This window comes from Heteronotia binoei, chromosome 2 (genome assembly GCF_032191835.1).
Source record: "Heteronotia binoei isolate CCM8104 ecotype False Entrance Well chromosome 2, APGP_CSIRO_Hbin_v1, whole genome shotgun sequence".
In the NCBI taxonomy this organism is placed as follows: domain Eukaryota; kingdom Metazoa; phylum Chordata; class Lepidosauria; order Squamata; family Gekkonidae; genus Heteronotia; species Heteronotia binoei.
In genome coordinates this window covers 56,131,963-56,145,448 of record NC_083224.1, presented here as the reverse complement: position 1 = coordinate 56,145,448, position 13,486 = coordinate 56,131,963, and the positions used below count along the sequence as shown (strand labels likewise).

Sequence of the window (13,486 nt, the reverse complement as noted above, 5' to 3'; positions counted from 1 at the left end):
GCTCTGGTTTAAATGAAGATACTGAGAGGATTGCAAACCTAGGCAAAAGGTATTGGCCTCCTTCGCAGTGAGCTGCTTAGTGGAAACTGTTTTTTTAATTTGGTATTGTTTTAAATGTGTGTGTATGCACCTGGAAGTTATGGTAACCTCTGGTGACTGACCCCTACTGGGGGCATGGGTGAATTCTGGGAGGTGGCTGAATAAAGCTTGCCCCTGCCTTCAGCTCTGGTACTCCAATGAGGTCTCCCATCCAAGTACTTGCCAGAGTCAACCCTGCTTAGCTTCCAAGATCTGATGAAATCAGGCTTGCCTGGGTTATCCAGGTAAGGGTTAGTGGAAATATTCTATGTATTCTACCTGACCTTGATTGGAATAGCAAAGTGATACTTCTACATATCAATAGGAACAAACGTATCAAGCATCATGGTATGACCTGGTATCTCCTGGGAAATGGCTTTTTTATGTCATCAGATTGCCTCAATATTGGATATTGTTGGGCTGATTTTGTGAAAACCTCAGTAAAAGTAGGGCAGCATCACTTGTTGAATGATTTATCTCCTGAAGATTTCTCAGGTTTATTGACAGTTCTGTTTTATTCAGAGAAATGGAAAACGAATTAGGTAGCATGAGAAAGGATTTATGGCTTAATTATCTGTGAAAGAATAGATAATAATGTCTTGTGAAAGAATAGATAAGACTGTCCTTAAAAATAAAATCTAAATTTAAAGTTTTAGTTACATTTTCATTAACATATAAAACCTGAGCTGGATTGTAAATTCCTTTACAGCTTTACTCTATCTGTTGTTGAAAAACAGGTCAGGTAAAGAGAACACCTGGCATTACTTCTGAATGCTTGGGCTCTGGGGAATCTCTTGGTGAGAATTTATTTATTTATTCAATTTCATTTTTACCTTTTCTTGCCTCCAAAGACCTCAAGCCAGTGCATATGATTCTTCCCTCTGTTTTATTCTCATAACAACAATGTGAGGTAAGTTATTGAGAGAGAAGGAGAGAGAGACTCTGACTGGTCCTAGCCAGGTCACACAATAACTTATCTGTCAAGTGGGATTTTGAACTAGATTCTTCCCTGTCCTAGTTCAACATTTGAACCTCTTTATTTGTATTAAAACATTTATATCCCGCCTTTCCTTGTAGTTTAAGGCAGTTTACAATAATAGTGAAAACCATTTTCAGTTAAAACCAAAATAAAATATCAAGCCCCAAATCTCTCCCCTTCTCTGCTGCTGAAAACATCTCTACCTGGCAAGCAGACAGGCTTTGCAGCACCTCCTGAAAATCTCCAGGGAGAGGTCCCCCCTCACCTCTTCAGGGAAGCCCATTCTACAGTGCTGGGGCCATGTTGAAAAAGGCCCAGGTTCTGACTGATGGCAGACAGGCCACCCTAAGTGGTGAGAGAGCCAACAGATTGCTGCCTGATGACTGTAGTTGGTGCACAGGGACATACAGAATCAGATGATCCTTCAAAGCCACACTGGCTGTCTGGATGGAGGAGGGAGAATGTGAGGAAAGATGTCAAGACTGCCTGTATGCACCCTTGTTGCAGGAATTGAATGTTTTGTATGTATAATCAAGGGAGCCCTTCTTTTGTGCACTCATTACTGTTGGTATGGGAGGCAGTCTATATTGTCAGAACAACCCTATGGATGAACATCCTTTAGGTCAGGGTGGCCAAACTTGCTTAACATGAGACCCACACAGAATAAACGTCAGATGTTTGAGAGCAGGAAGGAAGATGGATGGATGGATGGGGAGGGGTGAAAAGAGAGCAACTTTAACTTTAAATGCATTCTCCAAGCTGGCCAGCAGGGTGGTGAGGGCTTTGAGAGCTGCACAGTATGTGTGTGAAAGAGCCGCATGTGGCTGCTGAGCCACATTTTGGCCACCCCTTCTTTAGGTAATCATTTGGTGACTTTGCTGTTGTTCCAAGTCTTCCAAGATTGGTCTGGCTTTTGAAGCTGTTCAGTTTGCCTGTTCAGTTTGAGCTCTCCTTTTTTTTATTATTGCAGCTGTCAAAGAAAAGTCCCCCCCCCCTCCAATAAATACCTGTGGGCAGTGCTTTGATGTTAGGGCCAGTGGAATTGTGGATTTAATTGCTCTGTTCCTTTGTTTTCTACTGTTACAGCCTCTAGTTTTAAATATTGTTATAATATTGCCTTCCAAAGGAGGAAAAGCATCGTTATGATATGGCCTTTAATTACATACTCTCATTGAAACTTGATCATGGTTCAAGTAATGCCTGTTTAATAAGATAGGGTTGATGCAATAATGCTGCCATTCAGTTCTGAACAATGTAGATTTCTTTTCAAAAGCATCCCTCTTTCTCTAGTCCCTTGCAACACTGAATTAACCCATCAGAAAACATTACACATGAGAACTATCTGCTGCAGGATTCTCTGTTCCAAACAACAAATAGTTTTATGCATTCATTCATTTCACACTGGCATTTCTGCTCACATACTTAAATCAAGATTTCCTTTGTGAATACCTGCAAAAAGCTGGTTATGTGACCTAAATGCTATTGCAGAGATGTCATTTTCAATGGCAACTTCAGCTGGTTATGGAAGGGCTCCAGAGGCTGCTTTTCCAAACAAATTAAACTCCCTTGTACCGAGTCAGCCCATTGGTCCACCTAGCTCAGTCTTCTCTACTCTGTCAGAGACAGAAAAGTCTTTCTCAGTACCTTTTATTTAAGGTTCTTGAAGATGTCAGGGATAGAACCCAGAGTCTTCTGGATGCCAGACATGTGCTCTACTACTGAGTCATAACCTTCGCTCTCCACAGTGACTGGGGCTGAAATCTAGTGTTCAGTACCTATGAGCAGTGTCTTTAGGTAACTCTTGTGAATGGCCCTTTGTTCTTTAATGTTAACTCAGAATCTCTGCAGATCTAGCTGAGAAGTTGTAGGAAACAGACCCAAGTGTTAATTCTTACTATCTTATTAGTAAAGAACACAAGGGCTTATTATTTGCTTTCTTACAAGGCAGTTCAGTTCCTCATCTAAATCTTTAGGTATTTCAAATTCTTGAAGTTGTGGTAAGAAGTGCAGATCTGAGGAATGTTTTCTGAAAGCTGCTTCTCTCATCTTGTTTTTGTTGGTGTGTACATAAACATTTTGGATATAAATTTAATATGTGTGAAATGTGAACATGCCGTGCATATTTGAAAATGTATGCATTGTGCTGGTACATGTGCCAGGAACTTAGAGTACTCCACTTGTATGTCCTCAGGTTAAACCTGAAACATGGAAAGTGTCTCCAAGAAGACATATTTTGAAACTTAAAGCTGGTTATGCAGCCAGCATGATTTTTAAATCTTTTTTTTTTAGAGAAATAGTATTTATTGAAAGAAGGTTAGCACATAACAAAGAAAAACATAAAACAATACACATACAAATACAATCATACAAACAATACCACTAACAAACTACAAACTACACATCTCAATACACCACACTATACATTCCTAATCAAACATCTAAAAACAAATACCCAATCATACACTGGGAGGCGGAGAGGATTAAAGAGCAAAAAAAAAATTATAATTACTCCAAACCAAAACCTTTACTTTTGACCCATTTATAAATGGGATCCCATTCCTCCTGACATTTTTGCAAGTTACCATTTCTTAATCTTGTGGACATTAAATCAGACTCTGCGGCATCCAACAGCTTACTAATAAGTTCATCTCTATTAGGGATTCTGTCATTTTTCCAATATTTAGCATATAGTATTCTAGCAGAAGTAACTATGTACAATAACAGTTTCAATTTGGTCATAGGAAGGCTTTGTCTACAAATGTTTAAAAGGTACAGCTCCGGCACATGGTTGATTTGTATTTTTAGGATCTTTTGGGTCCAAATATTAACTTGTGTCCAGTATTTTTTGGCATCTTTACATTGCCACCATATATGAAACAAGGACCCTTTAGTTTCTCGACACTTCCAACACTTGTTGGAGTATGTAGGATAAATTTTGGCCAACCTGTCTGGTGTAAGATACCATCTGTATACCATTTTATATTTCTTTAAAATCTGCTGGTTTTGTTAATTTTAAATTCTGTTTCCATATTTTTTCCCACTCTTCCAAGTCTATGTTATAGCCAAAGTCCTTCAACCAACGGATCCATGCTTCTTTTACGACTTCCTCCTGCATCTTGATTTGCAGTAACCAATCGTACACTTTAGAGATTAACTTCTGTTTAGACTCTAAGATAAGATCTAGTTCAATTGGTGTTTTAGTGAAGCCGTTTTCCTTGTCTTTTCGAAATCTTGATTTGAGTTGACATTGAAGCCATCAACTTAATTTAGAGAGTTCTTCCTCAATCAAATCGTTTTGGTCGTTTAATAGATAGACATAATCCTGTGGGTTATCCCAATTGTATAGATTTGGATGAGTCAAAGCTTCTATCGGGGATAGCCACTTGGGGGTATAAGTATAGTGTACTTTAATTTCGTTCCACGTCTTGTACAAAGATCTTCTTATTTCATGTCTGAGAAAACGACCAGTTTTTATAGGAGTGTGGTACCACATATAACTGTGATGATTTTTAAATCTGATGTGGTCCTGACCTGGATAGCCCAGGCAAGCCTGTTCTTGTCAGATCTTGGAAGCTAAGGAGGGTCAACTGTACTTTGATGGGTGACTGTCCTTGAAATAGCCAGTTGGGAAGTGGGGGCAGGCTTATTCAGCTACCTCCCAGAATATCCTCCAGTAGGGGTCAGTCACCAGAGGTTGACATGACTTCCAGTTGCAGACACGGACACGCACATACACAAAAAAATACAAAAAAAGTGATATGAACTGCCATGCAAGATTCAAGCAGTATTTCTGTAAGCCTGATGCAAATATGCTATGTGTGCCTCCCCTCCCATATACAGTCACAGTTCTTACATATGGTGCATACAGTGTACTTGCTTTCTTCTACTCATTCTTGAACAGTGTCACTAAGCACATAAATGGGGATCAGCGCTATGCTGATACTTCCATAATGAGTAATGTGTGTCACTAAAATTATCAGTAATTATGTGGATTTAAATACTCTCCCATTACAATTTTAGTACTACATTGTAGTAAGAAATTTGTCAAACAAGAGCACGGCATCAGAAGAAATAGAGCAGTTTCTTTTCCCTGTTGCATTAGCTAATAAAGTTAGTCAAACTTCAATTAGCCTGTTTATAAAACTGATTGTCTATTAGATAACCTTTTAAGAGGTTATCTAATTCAAGTTGCAATCTGAGAGCTTACTAAGGTGACTCATGCTCTCTTCCATCCCATGGAAGCCACTGGAAAAGCCTTCCTAGTGTTTGCCTTCCAGCCAGTTTTGCCTGGTAGAGCTGGTCCTGTACATGAGCTGCTTTGTACAGGATTTAGTTTTTGACATCCCTCCGCAGTCTTATTCTGTGCATGGTACATTGTTAAGCACACTGGTGGTAGTGCTTTTCCTGTAGCACACTGAAGTATATGATTAAGGCAGGTCTTCTTTTGCAGTTTCATTAAAATGAATGAATTTCCCTTGCACAAGCTCATTCTATAAATTGTATGACTGCTGCAACTTGGGAAGTTTATGAGGTTTTCCAAAGTGTAATTTAGTTTAAAAGAGGGTTAGCCGAAGAAGACTGCTTTGTGGTTGCAGTTTGCTGGGATGCTGTTAGTACAGAGAACTGAATCCTCTGGTGCCCTTGGAAATGATTCCTCACCTCATCATCAGATTTGACATGCTGTCTGGGAGGCCGGCTGTGAAGCCATTGTTTGTGTTCCCTCTCTGCTCACTTGCTCAATAGAAGAACTTCCTAATGGATGCCATTCTATGATTGGCTTTCCTTTCCTTCACTGACGATTAATTAGGCTCATAAAGGAGTAAAAGGGATTTTACATATCTGCTCCCACCCTCCAGATTCAAATGAGCAAAAGCCAGAACGATCTCCCAAAGGGAGCAGAGAATTTGACCAGGGCCAGAGGATGTGGCTGAGAGAGCTTGGTTCTCTTTCAGGGGAACTACTGCTAGTGAAACAGGAAACAACAGATGGTCAGATGCTGGGATTCTAGTTGCATCCCATATTGTAAGAGAGAAGTGGGCTGGAGAGATCCAAACAAGAGGGATTTCTTCTTTTCTCTTAGGTTATAGTGTAACATAGTCTAGTTGCATTTAAATATGGCTTTGTAATAGTTCTGATTTTTGTATACAAAGAAAGATATTCGTAACCAGTATGATGTATTTACTGGAGTAGCTTTTGACACGTTTTTAATTTGGTGGTAGTAGGGACTCTCATTGATCCTCCTAGTCAATAGAAAGATATCACCACTTCCTGAAGTGCAAATTTATGTCATTGCCTCCCAGCAATTAACATGGAACAATGGTCACATTCAACAGTCAGTTTCCTTATCACTACCCTTCCAGGAAGCCCCACCAAACAATGGGCACATCCACAAACCAATTGCCCTTTCATCACACCCCCTCCAGCCTAGAAATAGCAGCTCTCCAGCAGCCCTGGCCCCACTCAATGCACAGCAGCCAAGAATGTCTGAGCGCCTGCTCCGGCTGCAACGCCACTGAGGATGTTCTCCGCAGCTGAGAACGAAACGTCTGGAAGGAAAACTTTCTCCAGTAGAACACGGCACTTGATCCCGAAAGATTCTACAAACCCTAATGATGTTACCAGCCGTGAAAACCTAAAATCTTTGATAAATTTATGTCAATTTGAGCAAAAATTTCAGATATAAGGGTACTATATTCACATAAATTGTAAACCATGAACACTAGAATGGAACTTGTCTTTCCATAAATGGGGTCAGATTTGGTTTTGTTTCTGAATCCAGATATTGAATATTCTAGGAAAAGGGCTTGGAACACCTATAAATTGCAAGATTTTCAGTTTATATTATGTTTGGATTACCTGTGCAGGGGTCGTTTTGTAGAAAAAAAGGTGGTGGAGCTCATCCAGAGATTGTTATGCAGCTGCACCTTCTATTCAGCAGACAAGGTGGAAAGAAGGAGGTAGAACTGTCTGAAAGGTTCAGGAGCTATGCTCCTGTGAGCTCCCGCTGAATCAAAGGCCAGCCTGTGACTGCTACCCCTGCTTGGTCAGCAGGAAGCCCCCACAACAAATGAGAACATCCAGATGATGTTGCACCCAATTTGGATCCTATGTCCCCCTCCTCCCAGCTGAAGAAAATATAAATGTGAAATTTGCTGCCAGAGGATGTAGAGATAGCCACAGGCATAGACCGCTTTCAAAGGGGATTAGATTCATGGAAGATAGATCTGTCAATGGCTAAAGAGAACCACCACATTCAGAGCTAGGCAACCTGTGAATCTGTGAACCAGGAGGCAATGTCAGAGGAAGGTCTTGGCCTCTATGCCATGTTGTTGGCCCTTCAGAGGAACTGGTTGGCCACTGTGTGAGACAGAATCCTGGGCTAGATGGACTACTGATCTGATCCAGCAGGGCTCTTGTTATGTTCTTAAATCTAATTTTCTCCAGCTCAAAGGGGAAATGGTGGGGTGGATGCTCCACCCACAGCCACAGTGGAGAGGAGATGGAGGTAAGTTCCACATCTGCCCCTACCTTTTCTTTCTGTGCCAAGCTGTACTGTAGCATTATATAAAGCATGGCAAGAATCAGAGCATGTGGCACTACTTATGCCCATTTCTGCCCCACTTACAGCAGCTGCTGTGGTGATGTTGTTTTCATGCCCCTACAGAGAAGCAGCCTACGTTGAGTACCTCTGTAGGGCCTTCCATCAGGCTTGACCTATAAAAGCAGGTGCATGCATTTCTCTTGATTGTTCTCCAGGGGTAGCAGTTGTAACTGGAGCAACTTTGTATTCTTCTGTAAGAAATGCTGCTGTCACTTCACAGCCTGCTGATATTTTTATCCACTAGGGAAGTAGTTTTTTCCTTCAAGTTGACCTACATTTTTGAGTTTAGTTATTCCTCCTGTTTTAAGTTTCACAGTGAGGAGAATCCCATCTCCACCCACAGTTTCCTCTTTATCTCCCTGTAAAATATTTATAGCAACAAGCATCTCTCTCTTGAGCCACCCTCACTCTAAGCTCTGTGTTTAGTGAGTTCCCTTCTGATATTGGAGTTATAGACTGTCAGGCTTTTTAATGTTTCAGAGGGTTGAGGCTGGTGAGGCAAAGTGATGTGTGGGTAGATGGTTAGACCTGAATGTCTGATTTGACTAAAGGAGGGATGGCCAAACTTGCTTAACAAAAGAGCCACATAGAATCAAAATCAAATGTTTGAGAGCCACAAGACATGAACATCAGATGTTAGGAGGGCGGGCAGGGAGGCAGGCAGGCAGGGTAGTTGGGGGAGGGAGAGGTGGAAAGAAAGCAACTTTAACTTTAAATGCACTCTCCAAGCCCTCAGCTGGCTTGGCTTGGTGAAATAATTTAAAAAGAAAAATGCCTTCTCTGAGTTGGCCAGCAGGGTGGTGGGGGCTTCGAGAGCCACGCATTTTGTGTGAAAGAGCCACATGTGGCTCCTGAGCCACAGTTTGGCCAGCCATGCACTAGAGCTAGCATCCCTCCCTAATACCAAGTTGCACTGATGAGGTATTGCTTGTGGATTAGCTATAAAGTCTGCCTCTGAAGAGGCGACATATTATTTTTCTAAATAAATAAAAGCTGTTCAAGTTGGGGCAACGTAAAGAAAAGAATAATGCCCAAGTTCCTCAGCTGCCAGACTTGTTATCAGTCTGATAGATAAACTGTTATCCTAATGCTATGGAGTTGAACCATTGACATAACCAATAAATTGCCATTAAACAGTTGACTAACCAAAATTGTAAATGAACCAACCCCATACCAATACCACTTATATGGCAACAGGATATGCTATCTTCTGGATACTTCATCTACGAAGATGGAGGTCCTGTACCTAAGTCGTCACGGTCTAGGAACTGAGGTCTCATTACCGACCTTTGACAGGGCGTTACTTACATAGGTGCCCAAGGTTAAAAGCTTAGGGGTGCTCCTGAATCCCTCCTAAAATATGGAGACCCAGGTGGCGGCCATCGCCAGATCAGCCTTCTATTACCTTCAGCTGATAAGACAGTTGGTCCCTTACCTCAGACGCAACGACTTAGCGACAGTGATCCACGCTATGGTCACCTCAAGATTGGATTAATGCAATGCCCTCTACATGGGGCTGCCCTTGTCTCAAACCTGGAAGCTTCAACTAGTGCAGAATGCGGCAGCCAGGTTGCTATTGGGTCTTTCCTTACGGGAGCACATTCAACCTGGGCTGAAAGCACTGCACTGGTTGCCTATTGCATACTGGGTTCGTTTCAAGGTCCTGGTCCTTACCTTTAAGGCCCTATATGGCTAGGGACCTGCATACCTTAGGGTCTGTCTTTCCCCACATGTTCCCCGGAGAGCACTTCGGTCTGGATCACAAAATCTGCTTTCAATCCCCGGCCCTAAGGAGGCCAGGCTCATGACAACTAGAGCCAGGGCCTTCTCTGTAGTGGCCCCATGCTGGTGGAACGAGTTGCCAGAAGCAGTTAGGGCCCTGTAAGATGGCACTCTTCCACCAGGCATTTGCAAACTAGATTGCTGGCCACTACAGTCCTCAAGAAACATCTGGATCACCTCTTGCAAGCTGCCCTGAAGCAGCAGTGGAAAGGAACATCCAAGATCTGCCTACAGAGAACATAAAGAATTTAAGACCATAGCATCAAAATGTTAACTTTTTAATGTTTTAAACTGCTTAATGGTTTTTGTCTTTTATATGTTTTATATTCATGCATACGCATGAGCATGTAAGCTGTCCTGAGCCTGCTTCGGTGGAGAGGGAAGGATATAAATGGAATTAAATAAAATAAATAAAATCTAATTGAACAAGCAAAGGTACTTTTATTTCCTTTCATTTTCTATGGAAAAGGACACAGTGATGATTTGCAAGTGACTGAAGGAGGTGGTGGTGAAGTGCATTACAGAACCCTTTAATTCAGCATGCTTTAATAAGCAGTAGGCAGTAGTTCATAGATGTGGCAACATGAACAAAACTCTGGAAACCTAGGCAGAATTTCATGATGCCAACGGCAGGGTGCTTGATTTAAAGACATACAGATGATGTTCTAGTTAGTGGCTGCTCTGGAGTGGTGGTTAATGAGCTGTTTTAAAGTGTGTGCATGCACATTCACTGTAAATAGGCCTGAGCTGAAAGGCATACATAAGAACATAAGAGAAGCCATGTTGGATCAAGCTAATGGCCCATCCAGCCCAACCCTCTGTGTCACACAGTGGCCATAAAAACCAGGCACCATCAGGAGGTTCATCAGTGGAGCCAGGACACTAGAAGCCTTCCCACTGTGCCCTCCCCCCAAGCACAAAGAATACAGAGCTTTCCATCTATACCTCGTGGCTAATAGCCATTGATGGACCTCTGCTCCATATGTTTATCCAATCCCCTCTTGAAGCTGTCTGTTGCTTGCAGCCGCCACCACCTCCTGTGGCAGTGAATTCCATGTGTTAATCACCCTTTGGGAAGCCTTGGGGAGGCTTGCTGCTCTTTTGGTATCAGGGAAAGGGTAGCTTGGCAAACCAGAGCTCAGGATCATATTACTTTTCAGTGCATGCTCTAACACTAAATGTAGAGTGGAGCCAGTCCATTGTGGGAAGAGTGTGTTCATAGTAAACCATACCAGAGCCCATCAGTACAGGGCATTACTGGAGGCATATGGAAGGGCCTTTTTAGTTTCTTTGAGGCCTTGCTTTCTCTCCCTTGCTGTGTTCATGTATATAATTCTTTGGGATTCTTTTCCAGAATGAAGGAAATATAACTTAGTGGCAATTAGGCTGCAACTCTGGAAGCATGTCTGTTGGAGAGAGCATGGTTATTCACCCAGGGACAGGAGTGGCTTCTTCACACATGCATTGTCATTTTTTTACGGTCTCACAGTGTGTTCCTTACTGTATAGTTCTTCAGATAACAGTCCTGAATGGCACTATCTTGCCTTTTTTCCTTGCTGTGTGCTATAACTTGGGCTGTCGTTTTGCATGTGTGGCACATCCAGTGCTTCTAATCTCCTAGGACCAATTAGCTGTATTGGCACTGGCAGCCTGTGCTGTGGTGCTGTGTGGATTCAGAGCCTTGTGTATGGGAGTTTTTTCTGATCTTTTCTCTGTAAATGTTGGATTTGTAGCTGTTAATCTCATCTGTTGTTTGTTGCTCTCTTAAGTGTAGTCTTGAAAACTAGTTAAGGATTAGCATTGCCCTTGAAATATTTCTGGGGTGCTGGTAGGCTCAGGATTGCATTAATAACATACAGGTATTGAAAGCAGAATTTGGGAAATTCTGACTTTTCTTTTCAAGCTGAATACTCTTATACATAAAGGTAGTTTACTAATGAAATATCACTAGTGCATTTTACTCCTTTAGGGGTGTATAATAGATCTGGCCTGGGTCACATCCTGGACAGTGGAAAGGACAAGTATTTGTAATTTTGTTTGCCACTGAGCTTCCACCCCATGTTCCACTTGTATTTCTGATGATGCCCTGTTTTGAAAAACAGATATTTGTGTATTTCTCTACTGCCAATAATAGGAGGCTGTACTGAACAATAAATCCCTGTTAACCATCCCTCTTTCCCTGCTATCATTTCTTTTGATGTCTTTCACATGTAGGGTTGGCAAAAAAGGAACAGCCTCCTACCTGTAGGTGGGATAAGGAGTGTGTTTATATGCAAGTATCTGAAACATAAAGCATATCTCACCCCACATCTAATATACACCAAAATTTCCAGTGTCTTTAATGCCTTCATAGAGTCTTACTGTTTTTATCCTGCTGTTATACCTTTCTTGGTTGCTTTGCATTGTGGCAGAAGATTTTGTGAAGGAAAAGGCGGGGGGAGTGAGAGACGGGTGCAAGGAATTTAAAAGTAATTACAAAGGACCCATTTTGATGAGGTTATCTCTTGAGAGCTCATGCCTGTGCAGGGTGTCCCCAGTAAATGTACTAGTTTAGAAGCTGTGGTTTTCTGACATCTGCTCTGTCCATCTTTTGACCATTGTGCCTGTTTGTCTCAGGATGAGATTGAGGAGCTACGTGCTGAAATGCTGGAGATGAGAGATGTCTACATGGAGGAAGATGTCTACCAGCTACAAGAGCTCCGGCAGCAGCTGGACCAAGCCAGTAAGACCTGCCGCATCTTGCAGTACCGCCTGCGTAAGGCAGAACGACGCAGTCTCCGTGTGGCACAGACTGGCCAAGTGGATGGAGAGCTCATCCACAGCCTTGAACAAGATGTCAAAGTAAGCCTGCAGTTGCAAGTTGTCTTATTTCACAAGAGAGAGGTCACTTGAATGGGTTGAGTATCATGAGCTGCTTTGTTTTGTAGCATTTGATTGGTCCACTGATCAGTGATGCTAACTGCATCTCTCTAATCAGTGACTTTTCCCAGTTCTGATAACCAGGGATTTGTTTTGAGATTATCTACAGGTAAATCATGTGCTGTTATTGAGCTGAGCCATGGCTCCTGTATGTTTCACAATTTGGTTATCTTCACAGTCAAAGCATTTGTTATGAGATAAAAAATTCAGCATCCTAGCTCTTAAAGGCTGTGAAGTTTGTAGGAAAAATGCTGTTTTGCCTTATGGTGTATTATGCTGCATTTTAATTTGTTGTTTTACTGCTTTAAATATTTTTAGTGTTTCTGTCGATTTTCTCATAAGTCACTTTTGAGGAAAATTTATGGAAAAACTACTCAGTGAAATCTCAGAAGACTGGGGCGGGGGAGAGAGGAGCAGGACATAGGAGCCATGTATCCCCATAATTAACACAAACAGAAGCAGGGGTGGCCAAGGGTAGCTCTCCAGATGTTTTTTGCCTACAACTCCCATCAGCCCCAGCCAGCATGGTCAAACATCTGGAGAGCTACTGCTGGCCACCCCTGGAATAAAACATGTCAAATGTATGCAGATGTGACTGATAATGCTTACCAAGTCCAAGATTAGATCTTTTGTTGGTGAAGAGCTTGAGTCCCCTTAACTTAATTATCTGTTTTTCCTTTATGGGTATGGAGTATCCACAATCCAATAAAACTTCTTTCTGGTTCAAGCCTTTTCTGTGGTCAGACGGCTAGAATTTAGCCTGTTTGAAATGCTGTTAGGGAGTAGACTTCCTTCAACTCTTAATTCCTGGCTAGTTTATGGTATAATTTTGAGCTGGCCAATCCTGGGGTTTCTGGGGAGGGGCTGTGTGTAAGCTGGTCTCACATTGCAGGCTCCTGTCTCAAGTTGCAGATTCTTGGCCTCTCCCTTTTCCTAGGAAAAGAGACTTGATTTCCTCTTAAGAACCTTGCATTTTTATTTCTAATGAACCTTAGAGTGGTAGTTTACTCTCCCTACTCTTGTTAGTGTTGGTCAGGCTTAAAAACAGTGTCATCATCTTGCTTATGGAGGTTTCAGCCTGGGGAATACCCTCTCTGATCACTGCATCATATTGGGATGGTTGGAGC

At 42.0% G+C, this 13,486-nt stretch overlaps 1 protein-coding gene across 4 annotated transcripts in view; it reads left to right on the top strand.

Annotated features, from left to right (window-relative positions):
• The window catches only part of MTCL2 (microtubule crosslinking factor 2), a 106,062-nt gene that overhangs the window by 20,972 nt on the left and 71,604 nt on the right, over positions 1 to 13,486 (top strand). For all 4 annotated transcript variants that reach the window (XM_060231021.1, XM_060231020.1, XM_060231019.1 and 1 more), the window contains exon 2: positions 12,057 to 12,281. In XM_060231021.1, the coding sequence (XP_060087004.1) occupies positions 12,057 to 12,281 (225 nt within the window). The remainder of the gene's footprint in view (positions 1 to 12,056; positions 12,282 to 13,486) is intronic.